The 17805-nt window shown below is 48.5% G+C and overlaps 1 protein-coding gene across 1 annotated transcript in view; it reads right to left on the bottom strand.

Annotated features, from left to right (window-relative positions):
- Nucleotides 1-17805, bottom strand: part of PACRG (parkin coregulated) — a 1423914-nt gene that overhangs the window by 593554 nt on the left and 812555 nt on the right. The window contains exon 3 of the mRNA XM_078648640.1: nt 11978-12149. Within this exon, the coding sequence (XP_078504766.1) occupies nt 11978-12149 (172 nt within the window). The remainder of the gene's footprint in view (nt 1-11977; nt 12150-17805) is intronic.

Here is a 17805-nt window from a genome sequence, read left to right as displayed (position 1 = left end):
ATTAGCTTGAGAGAAGACAAGCTGTTTCTTTTTTGGGTATGTATAGGCCTAGAAGTCAGTCGCTTGCGGTGTGCCTTGCTAAGGGCATAATTTAAACCCATTGAAAAAGAGTACAGCTAAACCGGTGGCCAAAAACGGTGGATGCAAATAAGTGACTCATTTAAAATGAGTAAGGTATAAAAAAGAAAAGGATGGAAAGCTTGAATTTATCTCAGCCACTGGTTATTACTCGGGCCGCATCCCAGTTCATCATTATAGTGCAAACCATGCCATCTAAGGTTGGATCTATACATCTGTATGCAAATCAGTCTTGACCCTGCTCCAATGGGAACAGTCCAGCCTTAACTACCAAACCATCTCCTTTGAACCGAACACAAGCAACCCAGGACCGGTTTTACCCTTGTTATGGGGTCATGTGCTGGGTATAACTTGGTTTCAGTGACACAGTGTGCACAGGACATATGGCTTTGCATATCCGTTCCACTTAGGGCAACATACTAAACAATACAAAAGGTGATGTATGGAATGCTTGAATTATTTTCAGCCGCTGATAATTACACGGGTGGCATCCCAATCCACTGTTATTTTGCGCACCATGCCACCTGCGTTTGGACCCAGATAGTTTAATGGGCACAGTCCAGCCCTAACTGCCAAGCCAAGTCCTCCTTGAACCGGAACACAAGTAACCCAGGGCCAGTTTTGCACTTGTAGCATGGGTATGCACAGACATGTGTCTGGTGCTCACTGCATCACTGGAACCAAGCTGCTCCCAGCTGATGAGCCCATAACTATGGCAAAACCGGTTTTCGGTTGCTTGTGTTCTGGTACCGGGAGGACCTGGCTTGGCAGTTTGGGTTGGACTGTTCATATGGGGAACAGTACAGACTGACTTGCATATGGCTGGATCCATATTGAGGTGGAATAGTGAGCAAAAGAACAGTTGGTTGACATGCTACCCTGAGCTATTGTCAGCTTTTAGACTTACTGAAAGCAGCCTTACATCACCATTTGTGTGCTTCATTTAAAATAACATCAGAACAAAACGTGCCAGTGAGGTAGCTGTAATTTCATTGTTTTCAAATATTAAAGTTCAGTAGACCTTTGCATCTGTTTGGGACCATATTTCATAAAAATATCAGTCTGGATAACAGACCTTGAACAGGGTTGCACCTAAATCCAATAAGTCACAACACAAGTTTCCAGTCATCAGGGTTCTTTACAATTCATTGCTAGCAGGTATGTTAGACCAATCTGTTCGAGGGAAGCAAACAAAACTACAACTTCAAGAACACATTAGGTAGTCATATGAAAGCAGAGGACAGGAAACAAGTGTCCAGACAAGATGGTGTGAGCTGACACTCTCACCAAATGATGACTCCCACCCTCAATGAATTGGCATTCTGCACATTTGTGGCCATTACCTCAGAACTGGTCCCCCGCTGCTCTCACAGCTTTCGTGGTCCGCTCAAGATGCATGTCTGACCAGGATTGAATGGCTGATACAGGTGAACTGAGGTCTCATGACCCACCAAAACGAAAGACTTCCCAAAGGCCTTGCCACTCTGTTTCTCTTTGAGTTAATCCCAAGCATGTCTGCCTCCACTCTGTTCCTCTGGGTCACTATTGAACGTGCATGAGGTCACATTGCACTCCTTCAAGAAGCGGCTTTGAAGGAGTGTTTTTGAAAGTTGGGGAATACTTTGTATCCCAGGAGGACCTTATCAGTGATTGAGTCACATGGGCCTTCTATTTTGCACAGATTAGGTCTGTTTTGCACATACCAGAATTTGAAATCGGTCTTCAGGGCGTTTTTCAGAGTACTTTGTGTGTTCATATTTGGAGTGAGGTTTCCCCAGCAGAAGATGAGCTGGCTGGCCTTAGCCGTTTTTCCCATTTCAACAGTTAGTTTCTACATTGGTTGTAGTTGGAACCCTGGTTACTCCCCATTCAGGTTTTCACCCTGTCCTGATAAAGACCCGTGTATAAGGTTTTAACAGCCCCCCCCGCCTCTTCGGTGGGGTCTAAACATCTACATTTTTTCTCTAGCCTGGATCAAAGTCACCTTCCACAGAGACGCAATATTGATTGAAGCTGTCACATCTATATAGGGGAATAGTTTTGTAGTGTTTTAAAATGTTGTATGAACAAGCTTGATTTTGAATTTAAATTAATTATGCTTTGCTATTTCTTTCTTTCTTATCTATTAAACCTATGCACATGCACTTTCCCTATTGCACTTATTGGAGCAACCGCTGTGTATGTAAATTACTACACCTATATTGATATTTCTTAATACAATTTATTATTTTTTTGCATTCGAATGTATTGTTTTGTGTGATGTCGTTTCTTTGTTTGTTCTTTCCTCTAGCAACACAACATTTATTTATTTCCGTTTCATTTGAGGTTTTTAATATTTGTTTACCTCAGGATAGGTTTATTCATTAAGCTTTTCCTTAACATCCGTGTGGTCCATCTGTTGCATGCATTAATTTGAACTCGGGTTCTACGGTTCTATGGGGGAACCCAGTAGTATGTAATGGTTTACCAAATGCATTGGCTGCCTTTCTGTCAACTCCTGGCTCTCTTCTCCCCTCCCCCAGTCAATCCCAGCTCCTCACATGCTGTCCACTGCTATCCCACCCCATTTTTGGTGGGCACCCTGCACTCTCCCACCATGACATCAGGACTGGTCTTCTGTTTCACCTCTACCTCATATTCCATTTACTGCATTTATAAGGTGTTTATTCCAAAGCTTCATACAACCTTAAAACTGTCTGTACATTACAAGGGCAAAAAATAAACATGGCCAAGAAGTCGAGAATACAAAAATCCTCATGAGCCAGAAACTATCAGATGCACATTCAGCACTATATGCAAAGAAGACTTCATGGGAGACGGGCACTGTAGACAGAGAGGGAATTTCTGAGGTTGGGAGCAAACAGAAAGAATGAAACAAGTACTGGCAAAGCCAATAGGTCTCGCCTATACGACCTATTGGTTTTATTAATGTTTTTTGCCATGCTGCATAGCATTGCGGATGCTGTGCAGCATGGCTAAATAAAATGTGTGTTTTTTTTAAAGACGCGATGATGCGGTGGCCATATCACTTTGTAGGTGTGTGTGTTCAACATGTGCGCGTACAAAATACATTTTTTTTATTTCCTGCTCTGAGATGGATCAGTAAAATAGAAAAACGATCACAAAAGCGCTCTTTTAAAACGTAGTGCCAAAGTGCTTTAAAAAACAACAACATTTAAATGGTGAGGGGGTGGAGTGGCAAAACAACACAGTGGGGCGGGAGATGAATCAACATGGCGGGCAGGGGGTGAACCATTACGGCGGCTTTTGGAAAACAGTGGAGAAAGAGCAATGCAGAGAGCATGGGGAGAAGAACACAAATGAGAGAGAGAAAACAACATGGAGGGGAGTAGTAAAGCACACGAGGGAGACATCAGTAAAATACATGCACTCTCACTGAGTGTCTAAATTAAAAGAAAATATGAGTTCCCTTAAAGTGAGCAGAGGAAGAATACCCATAGGAGGTACACATATAAGATGGACAGGCTGAAGCAAGGAGCAATATCCAAAAGAAAAGAGTGCAGTAAAGCCAACCAATGGTAAGCAATGGGTGGGCAGTAATACCCTGCACGTTCAAGTCAATATGTTTCGCGTAATCTAACAATTTGCACAGTCTAGTAGACTCGATCTAAAGAGAAGGGGAACAAGAAGGGTGAGAGGCGTAAAGATTAGATTGATTGCTAAATAAGACATAAGAGTTGTAGGTGGAGATGATGAGAGCAAAAGAGAGAAAGGCCACCAATTCATGGAGAAAATAGATTTGATTTGTTTATTTTTAAAACGCCTGTGCACCTCTTGGAATTAAGATTCATGAAGGAAGTAGGAAAAAAAAGAGATTAAGAATGAGTATCCAAGAGTGTTAACAAATTAGAAAGGTTTTTCAGAGAGAGAAGAGGAAATAATCCTAGATATTGTGTAGCAATAATGGTAGGTTGTTCCATAATACTGGAGCCAAAACTTAAAACATATGGTGGGAAAGTAGTATCTGCTTCTTATGGTTACCCCCACTTTTTGCTGATGTGTCACTATTTTTTGGACTAGTCTGACTGGGGTCCTGCTATATTGGACCCCAATCTACCTGCTTTCTCCCTTAAATGGATGTGCATGTACTTTAGATACACTCCAGATTGGATTCTGGGGTACTCTTATCAGTCCCTAGTATATGGTACCCCATGTACCAAGGGCATAGGTACCCCAGAGGCCTCCGATGGGCTGAAGCATGTATTATGCCACCCCTGAGAGGCCATTCAAATTGTCACGACCAGCCTGCTACAGCAGATTGTGTAAGCTGGTGCTTGCACCAATTACTTAAGATATAGGTTTACTATATCTATCTAAATCACTACACTTAAATACCTATCAGTCACCCCTATGGCAGGCCTTAACAATCCTGAAGGCAGGGTACTGGGTTTTACATGAGAGGGTGCCTCTTCATGAGCAGAGCCCCTCTGCAGACTTCGGAGACCCTTCTCCGGGGTTGTCTGTGATGCAGCCACACATACATGTTTAAGGGCATTATAGTCTTGCGGTAAATGCTAACTTTAAAACGGCTGCTTAGAAACATGTTGTGTTTGGTGTCAAACACCTTGGAATCATACCTCCACCCGAGTAACTGGTGTGGGAGGTATGATTCCACCCTTCCAAAGGGACGGACATATGTGGGTCACCGGTCTGCCCGGTACCAGCTTTCTCGACCTGGGCAGCAAAAAATGGACGCTGCCAGCCACAGACACAATTCTGCTCTCCTGCTGCTGAGCCAAGCTCGAGCAGAGGAAGGCATGACAATAGGCATTCTGTCACAGGGAGGTGTGGCCGCCTCCCAGACAAGGTTTAGTGTATTGGGGCTGGGTGGGTGCACGCTGGACGACTGAAGAATCTCCCTTGGAGTAAAGGAGTTACTCCCCTGCAAAAGCAGGCACCTAAACACATCTTACTGGTTTGCTTCTCCCAAGCTCCTGAAGACTCCAAATATGTCATCAACATAGGCGGTGGATTTCCGAAGGGCCCTGAGGTCGATCTGCCCTCTCAGCAATTCTGAGAGCAGTATCCCTCGTGCGAATCGTGCAACCTGAACCCTGTGCACCGCGTACATTTGCAGTTGCATATGCTTAGTGACAATTCCTGAGCTTGTGCATTGGACTCCATGTAGCCCTGACCCCGAGCAGTATTTGCATAGAAGATTTCCGGCCTCCACTCCTCAAGTGCCCTGTGGGCTGGTCCTTTTTAAACTTGCATGTGGTCTCCTCACGATCCCTGGTCCATTGGCCAGTGGGTCCTGGCGAGCGTCACCTTGTTTGTTCTTGGGCTTATCTGGTTGCGCCAGACGTGCCCTGACTCTCCATTGCTTGGAGAGTTGCCTGGACCTTGCTGGTCTACATCGTAACCTGTTTCCTCTGACCGAGTGGGTTGCATTTGCCAAGGCTTGGTGGTGCGCCAGTTGGACATCGACCCCTCAGCACTCAACATCCTTTGTAGGACAGCTCACCTCCGGATCCTAGTTGTCCTCGACATCTCCTGGTCCCCATGGCTGCAGAGCCAAGCAACCCTTCTTCACTCCTGAAGCATCCAACATCGGTGGGCATTCGACTACTGAGCCCCTGGTCACCTGAAGTGACCCAGACTCTGTCCCCTTTGCTTTCAGGTTCCTCTCACCTCGAATCCAGGCTTGGATTCCACCAGACACTCTTCGTCCTCCTGGCAGCAATACTTCTTTGCAGCTCTCCATTCAAAACGACGTAGGATTCCGACACCACTTGACCCTTATGCAACCGGCTCCTCTAAGATAGGTAACACGGGTACTTCAGTACTCACTGGTGGGTTGGCCTTAGAACCTCCTAAGTTCCAAAGGGTTTGATCGAAGTCCTCTTAGATGTGTCCTTAACTTGTAAATTTGCAACCGCGACTTTCCCATAGAGTTGTACGGAGCACGGGCCCGTGTTTCCTCACTGCACCCATCCTACGTGGACTCCCTGTGTCACTCCTCTGGGTGGTTCCTTGGGGTCTCAGCGATTCTATGTGCTCTAGGCACTGTGTCTAGTCAAGTCGTTGTTGTTATACCATTTTTTAAGTATATGGTTCGGTCTCCCCCTGGAGCTCGCTGTGTATTGTGCTATTTACAAATGTTCTATTGATTCAGTATTGTGTACTTTGTGCCCTAGTCTCCCACAGACACTAGTACAGAGTGTTATATTAATACATACATATTTTTATATAAACACTGTGTGGTTCTCCTTTCATTTAGTCATTTAGGATGTGATATCCTGGTAAAACAAGCTGCTTTACATTCCTTCAAGATTAAGCCTGAAGGTTGCTCTCCATAGCTACCACTAGTACAGCTTTCAATAAGGTTATCTTTGACCTCATACATCATAAGGGTCGTACGGACTGGTACAGGGTGCCCACTTTAATTAGTGGACATCATATACCAGGCCACCTTCTCACATGGTGTGGCTCAGTTCAGTATAATACACCATTGTTACTGCACAGTCGTTTTAGTCCAACCCTCCTCATCAACATAAAAACATCCCTGTGCTCCTCCCTCGTAGCGAGGGGGTTGTAGCCCGCATAGAGACCAGGTCATTTAAGTGAGGAGGTACCCTCTTGATGAAGCATGACACCTTTGGTGTGTGAGGGGAACCATCCTTTAAAGGAATTCCCTCCAGCACATGGCTGATAATGTTATTTTGCACCTCAGACCTCTATCTTGGACCTGTGGACTTTTTTTTGTGTTAGTCACAAAAGACCTTGAACAAAGACACAAATATTTGAATAGAACTTTCCGTTCCACTTTAAGCTAGGGTAGAGCTTGGCAGAAGAAAGCTATGTGGTCGAACTTGCAGAGCTTATATATAAATTTTTATTTGCAGATTTTTATATAGCGCTGGCTAGACCCGAATGTATCAGTGCGCTTTACATAAGGATCGAATTATAACATAAGAGGAAAAAAACAGTGATTAAACAATAACATGAGTTGCTAGTGTCTAGCATAGTCAAGACACACATCCAATGGGGCATGGAAGGGAGAGGGGGAATGGCAAAAAGGGGTAAGGAGTGCATATCAAGGCAGGCAGACCGGTAAGGGGGAAGGAGGCGGGGAGGGAAGGAGACACAGTGGAGAGACGAGGAAAACTATGTCCAATGTCCGGCTGGGTAGGTGACGGCTGAGTGGGTGTAACCAGAGCCAATCTCCTCTCTTGCTGCCTAAACAGCTCCACCGGGCCTCGGCCATTCTAGCTCGGGCTCTGCGGTCAGTACAAACTTTGTGGTTTCCCCCCCAGGGGTCATGGTCACAGTTTCATTGGCCGCACCAGTCCTGGTGTTACTGGGAAGCTCCGCCCGCCTCACCTTCCAGCTCGCCCCGAGGAGGGCCGAGTTATGACCGTCGATGTCGGCATCAAGGTACGCGGACAAAACAATGCAGTGGGGAAATACAGTGTAAGTCCAGAGATGCAATGTATCACCAATCACCTGGAATCTAAAAAAAACTGACTAGGCCTCAGATACTAATTTAGGCTACAAGGTGGTTCTCAAGGTTTAAAACAGGAGACCACTAACTCTTCTGCATGAAACAGAACAGTAGAGGAGGAAAGGGAGAGAGAGAAGATGGTGGTCAATTGGGGGGATGGGGTGGAAGAGATAAAGGGAATAGGAAGCAGAGTGAGGGATTAAAGGGGGAGCAAAGATAGGCGAGGTATTTATAGGCAGGGGACATGTCCAGAAAGACAGAGCTAAATTAGAATAAAAAAACTTTCTAGTGGCAAAGAATCAACAGGAGCGGCCATTTTGAGTAAGGACACAAAAAGAAAATCATGAAATGGCGGGCGCAAGACCGGTAGTCAGGAAAGCCAGAGGAGCAAGAAAACAAAACAAAAAAAACCCAGCAAAAACGAATGGGAGCCACCGCAATCTGGCAAAGAATCAGGCAGTCATCACAACCCCTGCCTGCTCTTCTCACCGCACTGCTCTTTCACTCGGCCACCAGCGCTCCTCAGACGCAGGCTACTCATGTTCCTGCAGCCGCGGCGGGTATTGCTCACCACGGGGGGGTTGCCCTCATCTCGTCTTTGGTGTCCCGGTCTGGTCTCACCGCACTGCAGGTCAGCCTAGTGTCGGCCTCCGGACCGCGGGTGGCCCAGCGACAGCCTTCGCAACCCCCTGACTGCTTGTCTTGCGGCTCAGTTACTCGGCCATCAGCGCTCCACAGAGGCAGGTTGCTCTCATTCCCACATCTGCTTTCCGGTGACCTTATCTTTGCGCCGTCACTCAGGGGAGATACGTGCAGGTAGAAGATTTGTCTCAGTCCGCCTGCAGCAGCACCTCTCCACTGTCTGTCTTGATCGCGTCATCGCCCTTGCTTACGTCTCTGTCCTCGATCCTGGGGAGCAGGTTTCAGTGATTCTCCACTCAGCCGGTCTTGGGCTCACCCCACTGAGTTCCCTTGGATCGGAGCTCTCCAGTCGAGTACTGATTTGTTGCCGGAGGTGGGTTAATTTAGATCTCATGTGGAAACAACCGCATGTTTATGTTATCAGCAGGGCTCGAGTCGGGGTACCACGCGGGTGGACGGCGTCCCCCCACTTATTTTACCAGGGGGATGCTGTCCCCCCTGCTAAACAGCTGGGCTTCACTCTTTGGCCTCTCTGGGACGAGGAGCTCGGCACCGTTCGTGACGTCTCTTCCTGTCATGACGTCACTTCCGGTGACAGCGTCCCCCCACTTCTTTTTTTACGACTTGAGCCCTGGTTATCAAGATATTAGGCCTGGGCCAAGTCGGAGCTCCTCACTCAGCCAAAAAGTAGCCAAAAATCTAGACAAAAAGTTTTTTTACCAGTTGCAGAGACCATAGTAAGTGTGTCAGCAAGCCGAGCTAATGGTGGTGGCCATAATCTAGTCCAGAATTGATACAAGTAGTGACCTGCATGGCATGAGTCGGCTGGTGCCGGAAGGTTAATACCTTTTTTAATGTGGGATGATGCTGAGACAAAAGTTCACATGTTGTCAGAAGGAAGATTTTAGGCCAAAATAACTTTACGTTGAAAAAACAAGTGAACTTGAAAATGGGAACTTTAATTGAATGGATAAAGGGTGCTATTGAGGGGACGTAAGATAGGGTGTAGTACTAACAGTAGGAGGATGTTTGAAGAGAAGGTAGACATCAGAAAACACGCCCACTTTGGAATGGTGAGAGCTGTCCACCAAATCAGAATGCTACCATTAACTTAAGTGAAAGAAGAGGGGGGCCAGCACAGTGTGACAGACAGACTGACTTATGATAAAAGAAATCCTCAGCTTCACTGCTGCAGCAGTGTAGAGGAACTGCTTATCCCAGAAACACAGTAAGCTGAATGTACCGCTCTGAAGTGGGGGATGCTACTATGCTTACTGCTCTTACCTCAGGGCAATAGCAGGTTTTAATAACAGGTTTTAATTACCCTCCCCTCATTATGGGCCTTTGTCACAGGCTCCGGCCCATAATTGCATATCGGGTAATTAACAACCTTTATTGACTGCAGGAGCAGGCATTAACATATTGTTATATATCAAAAGGAGGGAGGGCCTATTCATTGAGGCGGACTAAGAGCAAGAAAAAAATCCAGAAGGTAAAAATAAGAGAGTGTGACCTTTAGTAGCCTGAAAAGAGTGAAATTAACAGATCTGGCAGATGCTGAAAAGCTGATGTCGGCAAATGGGAACAACTATGATAAAATAAGTGTAAATGAAAGGAAGGAGTCAAAAATGACTCTAAAGTTAAAGGCCGACACCCAGAGACAGCGAGAGAAACAATGAACAAGTTGAGCGGACAATGATGGACAAACATTTGGAATAATTAAAATCTTATTAGGTTGTAATACATGAAGAGTGTGTAAGATCCTGCAAGACTGAATGGCTAAAGACACAAGGCGGGGGCAGCCTTGCAGCTGAGAGGTAAAGCTCAAGAAATATATTAAGATTAGTGAATAATGCACTTAAAATCGAGATCTCTCGGTTGCTAAATATTTGTAAAGGATTCAAGGCTAAATTTGGAGTGTTTTGCTCCTTGACTACTTCAAATTCCAAACCTCGAAACACAGATTACTTATGAAATCCATGAAATCAAAACAAAAAAAAACAAGCAGATTAGGCTCGGACCATCTGTTAGATATGTATTTTAACTTGTGTTGAATTTAGTGCAGAGAGCTATTAAAATCCTCAGTTTGAGTGATCTTACAAAGGAGAACATATCAAGTGCACCGACTGAAAAACGATCCGTTTTACCCAGACTACTTCTCTAATTTGTTCAAGAAAGCATAACAATTATCAGAAACCTTCTGGTGAACTTTGTGAGCGTGCACGGCTGCTGCCAGAAAAAATCTGATTTCCATAAATTTTTCAAAGGATATGGTTTCAAAGCTCCTCAACCATTTTCGAATTAGGTCACCTCCCTCCCCTCCACCCAACTCAAATTCCGCAGAAACATAAGATTCTGAACAAGTGGAAGAAAGTTTCATTCTTCAGTGCCCTGCCCTGTCCCAACTCATACAAACATTTCACAACTCTAGCACACCCCTTCCACCTGATTAGAACAGGTTCCAGCCCCACCTTAATTGTCTATCTCTTCATTGCATGTGAGAAACAGTAGATAACTCATGGTTCATTTTCAAAAGGAGCAACTTAGAGATTTTTTGGGTGGACTTCTACAACTGCGCCCACGTTTCCGAACGTTTCCTAGGCTTGAAAACGGCACACAACCACACTGAAGTAATCTGCTGGAGAAACTGTTGGAACACCGCGGCCTCAGCCACACGTGTTCCAACTGCGCAAGTGCTACCACGCTTGGCTTAACCATGCATATGACTTATCCACGCATATGCATCGTTAAGGCAGTGCACGGTCTAGCTACTTACTAGCTACTGGCTGGCGGAAGCAGCCAAGCAGCAGGAAGGATCGGGAGAGAACGTGACGCAGTGAGGTGGGAGGGGTTGGGGCGGGGTAGTTTGTATGGTTTTGGGGGGAGTCGGGTAGTTTTCAGGGCTGGGGGGGTTCGGGGTAGTTTTCAGGGCTGGGGGGGTCGAGGGTAGTTTTCAGGGCTGGGGCGTAGTTTACAGGGCAGGGGGTACTTTTCAGGGCTAGGGAGGGTGTTGTTTTTTATGAGGAAGGGGTAGTTTTAGGTGTCAAGGCGAGGTTTGGGGGCCGTTTTAGGGCTCAGGGCGGGTGGCAGGAATCATAATACTTTTTAGTACTTGGGGGCAGGTTAGTTTTTAGGGCTCAGGGGGAGGGTTGGGGTCATTTTTAGGGATTAGAGGAGGGAGAGTTGTTTTTAGGACTGAGGCAGGAGGTGTCTAGGGCTCGCGTTGGTTTTCAGGAGGGAGGGGTGGCGTTTTAGGACTTAGGGCGGGGAAAGGGGTGGGGGTTAAGACATACCTGCCAGGTCTTAACCACGGATATGTCTTTACCATACATGCCTTAACAACACATAATTCATGTTAAAGGCATGCATGGTAAAGGCATATTCATGGTTAAGACTTGCATTGTTGAGACTGTATGGAACCGGCATGCGTAGTAAACGCATGCGTTGTTCCATCACACAGCCAATCTGCTGCCTTATTTTTTTCTCATATGATTCCTTTGACTAATCTCACAAAGACAATTGTGTCACCACAATGTAGCACAACAAATCTTAAATGTTGGCTAATTCAATTAGGTATAGCAGCTATTTCAGAAGGATACAAACAATAAGCAGCAAAAAATTGATAGGCAGCACTCATTTAGCACGTCACCAGCAGATATAAATTCTCCCTTTAGCTCTTTGTTTGCTGCTGCATCAGTCTTTCCAGCCTTTGAATCTCGTGAAGAACCCACAAGCTGTCAAGAGGCAACACTGTTAAACTAGTATGGGTCTTTTCTGTACCCGCTCACTTACTTTTTATTGGGATAATGAGCTGAGGAATGACAGGAAGGATCTTGTTCCCTCCATGCTCCAGCATGTCGTGGACCCCTTGCCGTGCGAAAAACTCGTAAGGATGTGTCATCTCACAAAGCCCATCAAAGAAGAGCGGCAGATAGTGATGGTAGTCGAGCTTCTCAATCTCCACCTGAAAAGAGACACAGAGAAGAGAACTGTAATTAAGATTCAATGACAAAAATCACACTGATGAACAACTGCTTTGGAAGCGAGCAGCTTGATGGAAAAACTGCAATGGCGGCACTCGCCTGAAAGCTTCCTCTGCGGAGCGCAAAGAGTAAAACAATAGGACACTTCAAACCGTTTAGATAATTCCACATTAATTTAGTGGTTACAATGCATTATAAAAAACAATTAACCTCAGTATAGAGCTTTACATCCTAAAATGTTGCAATTTTTTGTCATGCTCTCCAGAGAGCACAATCCTATAGAGAATCCGGAATAATGTGACCTGCAAAACAAAGTGTTGTTCAGTGAAAGATGACTTCAGTTTAATTGAAAAACTGGTTGTTCAATGGCTGTGACATTGCTGAGAACCCGGAGGTCTTGAGCCGGTTATGAGCACCAGCTGCTATGTCAATTGGAAAGCAGATGTGGAAAGTCAGCATTACCTAGTTACACCTGTGTCTCGAGCACCACTTTCTTTATGTGACCACTGCGCCTCGGCCTGGTCACCCCTACGCTCCCAGGACCTCCTGCTCCTACCTCCTGCCTTCTGCTGCTGTGCCTGCCTGCCTGCGCCGTCAGCGAGCGCCCCAGCCGCCGCAGGGCCGCCCGCCAAGCCCGCACTCGCTTTCCCGCCGCTGCCTGCCTGCGGCCCCGCCCCCCCGCCAGCCGATTGGATCCCACGCTCCCACCTCCCAGCTGACCCGCCCTCCACGCTCCCTTCTTATGACGCCCCCTCAGCGACCGCGCAGCGTACGCGCGCAGCGGGAGCACCGAATGAGCGCCGAAGGTGCGCCAAAGGTAAGCCCATCTACGCCCGTCCGCGCCTGGACCGCGCCCAGTACCAGGACCCCTGTCTCCCGCAGTCACCAGCCCTCCCGCCGGACCTACGCCTCCACCGACCTCTACGCACTCAACGCCGGCAGACTCCCGGGCTGCTACCGAGCCACCCCGAGACGCACCCACGGACCCTTCTGCTGCAACTCCTGCAAGTTCACCTGCATCCGGACCTGCACCACTCTAGCAGTGCCCAAGACCTCGACGAACAACAGCAGCAGCCACCTGAAATGCATCCTGCTCAACACCCGCTCAGTCCACAGACACGCCGTCGAGCTCTGGAACCTGCTCGACACCACAGCCCCAGACGTCGCCTTCCTCACGGAAACCTGGATGAACGCCTCCTCAGCGCCCGACATCGCCATCGCCATCCCGGACGGCTACAAGATCATCCGGAGGGACCGCGTCAACCAGACAGGAGGAGGCATCGCCATCATCCACAGGAACTCCATCCGCATCACCACCAACACCGACGACACCCTCGCACCCGCCGAGCACCTGCACTTCCAGATCCACATCAACCCCAAAGACCACCCTCAGAGGCACCCTTGTCTACAGACCCCCGGGACCACGCACGCAATTCAGCGAGGACATCGCCGACGTCGTCAGCCCGCAAGCCCTCCTCTCCGCTGACTACATCCTCCTCGGGGACCTCAACTTCCACCTGGAGATGGGCCAGCTGGGATCTACTTGGCACTACATCACCGGATGTCGCCTTCCTTACTGAAACATGGATGAACGCATCATCAACACCCGACATCACCATAGCCATCCCAGACAATTACAAGATCATCCGAAAAAACCGCACCGCCCAAACAAGAGGAGGCATCGCCATCGTCCATAAGAACACCATCAAAATCACGACCAGCTCCGACGTTAACTTTACAACCGCCGAACACCTACACTTTCAGATCCACACAGACCCTAGGACCACACTCAGAGGCACCCTCATCTACAGGCCTCCAGGAACACGTAAACAATTCAGCGAAGACATCACTGACTTCATCAGCCCACACGCCCTCACCTCCGAGAACTACATTCTACTAGGAGACCTCAACTTCCACCTGGAAAAGAAAAACGACAACAACACCACCACACTTCTTGACAACCTGGCCAACCTCGGGCTCAAACAACTTGTTGACACCCCTACCCATAAAGCCGGACATACGCTCGATCCTATCTTCACCTCCAGCAAACACATCTCCTTCGACCATACCACAGCTCTCCATTGGACGGACCACAGTTGTGTTCACTTCAGCTACAAAACCACCTCAACCCATAACCCCCCTCAACCTATTCCCCGAAGAAAATGGAACAAAATCACCACCGACCAACTCCTCACATCACTCAACCAAAACCCACCCGTCTTCTCATCGGACCCAAACCAAGCTGCCATCAAATTCAAACAATGGATCACCCACAGTGCTGACGAATTAGCACCCTTGAAAAACCATCAAACCAAACAAGACAGCAAAAAGGCCCCCTGGTTCAACGATGACCTTAAGAAATCCAAAAAGCTATGCCGCACTCTCGAGAAAACATGGAGAAAAAACCCAACCACCGACAACATGACCACTTTCAAAGCAGCCACCCGTAAACATCACCAGATGATCCGATCCACCAAGAAATCAGCTTTCAAGATTCGACTCGACAACAACGCCCATAACAGCAAGGAACTATTCAACATCGTCAAAGAATTCACCAACCCCACCGCAGCCTCAAACGACATCACTCCCTCCCAAGACCTCTGCGACTCGCTATCCTCCTTCTTCTACAACAAAATCGCCGACATACATAACAGCTTCGAAAAAAGTTCCAACGAACAATCCTCTCCACCCCCCTCAGAACCTAAACCGCCCCCTAACAACCTCAACGTCTGGAATCCAATCACCACGGAAGACACCACCCACCTAATGAATTCCATCCACTCTGGCTCGCCAACTGACCCATGTCCCCACCACATCTTCAACAAAGCAGACTCCATCATCGCACCCCATCTCCGTGATGTCATCAACTGCTCCTTCACCTCTGCTACCTTCCCAGAAAGCTGGAAACACGCCGAAGTCAACGCCCTCCTGAAGAAACCCACAGCAGACCCTTCTGAACTTAAAAACTACCGCCCCATATCCCTCCTCCCTTTCCCGGCCAAAGTCATTGAGAAAGCCGTCAATAGCCAACTCGCCGCCTTCCTCGAATCCAACAACTCCCTCGATCCCTCTCAGTCCGGCTTCCGAGCCAAACACAGCACCGAAACCGCCCTCATCGCAGCAACAGACGACATCCGAACACTACTAGACAGCGGAGAAACAGTGGCCCTCATTCTACTCGACCTCTCCGCCGCCTTCGAAACTGTCTGTCACAGCACCCTCATACAACGCCTCAGCAACATCGGCATAAAAGGAAAAGCCCTGGACTGGATCATCTCGTTCCTAGCTGAAAGAACTCAGAGAGTCCGACTTCCCCCATTCAAATCAGAGGCCACCAAAGTCATTTGCGGCGTACCACAAGGTTCATCACTCAGTCCCACCCTCTTCAACGTTTACATGAGTCCACTCGCCTCCATCGCGCGTCAACACAACCTCAACATCATTTCCTACGCTGACGACACCCAGCTGATCCTTTCCCTCACCAAAGACCCCAACACCGCCAAAACCAATCTTCACGAAGGCATGAAAGAAGTAGCCGTTTGGATGAAAAACAGCCGCCTTAAACTCAACTCAGACAAAACGGAAGTGCTCATTCTAGGATCATCCCCCTCTGCCTGGGACGACTCATGGTGGCCCTCGGATCTGGGCTCAGCACCCATACCCACAGACCACGCACGTAACCTCGGCTTCATCTTAGACTCCTCACTCTCGATGACCAAACAAGTTAACGCCGTCTCATCCTCCTGCTTCAACGTACTTCGCATGCTCAAAAAAATCTTCCATTGGATCCCCACCGAAACAAGAAAGACCGTCACCCACGCACTGGTTACGAGTCGACTAGACTACGGAAACAACCTCTACGCCGGAATCACAGCCAAACTACAGAAAAAACTCCAACGCATCCAAAACGCATCAGCGAGACTCATCCTGGACATCCCTCGCCAAGATCACATTACCGGCCACCTGAAAAACCTCCACTGGCTTCCAGTCAACAAGAGAATAACTTTCCGCCTCCTCACCCACGCACACAGAGCCCTCCACAAAATAGGGCCCGAATGCCTCAACACTCGACTATCCTTCTACACACCCACCCGCCAACTTAGATCCTCCAATCAAGGCCTCGCCGCTGTCCCACGTATCCAAAGATCCACCATGGGAGGGAGATCCTTTTCCTACTTTGCGGCCAAGACTTGGAACTCACTCCCCACTCACCTCCGCCTTACACAAAACCACATCTCCTTCAGAAAAGAACTTAAACCTGGCTTTTCGATAAATAATTTACCCCTCCCCAAGCGCCTTGAGACCCTCTGGGTGAGTAGTGCGCTATACAAATTCTTGAACTTGAACTTGAACTTGGAGAACAACAACGACCGCAACACCACCACCCTGCTGGACAACCTCGCCAACCTCGGACTCAAGCAACTGGTGACCACCCCCACCCACTACGCCGGACACACACTCGACCCCGTCTTCTCCTCCAGCAAGGACATCGCCTTCAGCCACGCCACCGGACTCCACTGGACGGACCACAGCTGCGTCCACTTCAGCTTCAAAAGGACCACAATCCACCACCAACAGCAAAAGGTTGCACGCAGAAGCTGGAACAAGATCACAGCCGACCAGCTCACAACTTCCCTGAGCAAGAACCCACCCACCAGCGCAACGAACCCCAGCCAAGCGGCCACCAACCTCACGAAGTGGATCAGCGACTGCGCAGATGACCTCGCCCCTCTGAGGACCCCGCCTAGCAGACCCGGCAGCAAGAAAGCCCCATGGTTCATCGACGAACTCAAGAACTCGAAGAAGAACTGCAGAGCCCTTGAGAAAGCCTGGCACAGAGACCCAACACCGGACAACATGACTGCCCTCAAGCTCGCCACCCGAAAACACCACCAACTGATCCACACCACCAAGAAAACTGCTTTCAAGGAACGACTGGACAACAACGCACACAACAGCAAGGAACTCTTCTACATCGTTAAAGAGCTCTCCAACCCCAACGCCGGAAACAACGACATCACCCCTTCGCAAGACCTCTGCAACTCCCTCGCCTCCTACTTCCACAACAAGATCGCAGACATACACAACAGCTTCAGCACTCAACCGACGCACGCCACGACCGAACCACCACCCCCCACCACCACCCTTCCGCGCCTGGACCCCGATCAGCACCGAAGACACCGTCCGCACGATGAACTCCATCCACTCCGGATCTCCGACCGACCCTTGCCCTCACCACGTCTTCAACAAGGCCGACGCTGTCATCGCACCACACCTGCGGGACATCATCAACACCTCCTTCAACACCGCCACCTTCCCGGAGAACTGGAAGCACGCCGAACTCAGCGCCCTACTAAAGAAGCCATCAGCCGACCCCTCCGACCTCAAGAACTACCGACCCATCTCGCTGCTCCCGTTCCCCGCTAAAGTCATCGAGAAGACCGTCAACAAGCAGCTGGCCGCCTTCCTCAAGACGAATGGATCCCTCGACCTCTCGCAGTCTGGCTTCCGGGCCAACCACAGCACCGAGACCGCCCTGATCGCAGCCACCGATGACATCCGAGTTCTGCTCGACAACAGAGAAACAGCGGCCCTCATCCTCCTAGACCTCTCCGCGGCCTTCGACACTGTCTGCCA

This window comes from Lissotriton helveticus, chromosome 6 (genome assembly GCF_964261635.1).
Source record: "Lissotriton helveticus chromosome 6, aLisHel1.1, whole genome shotgun sequence".
NCBI lineage: Eukaryota > Metazoa > Chordata > Amphibia > Caudata > Salamandridae > Lissotriton > Lissotriton helveticus.
This window is presented reverse-complemented; position numbering and strand designations above follow the sequence as displayed.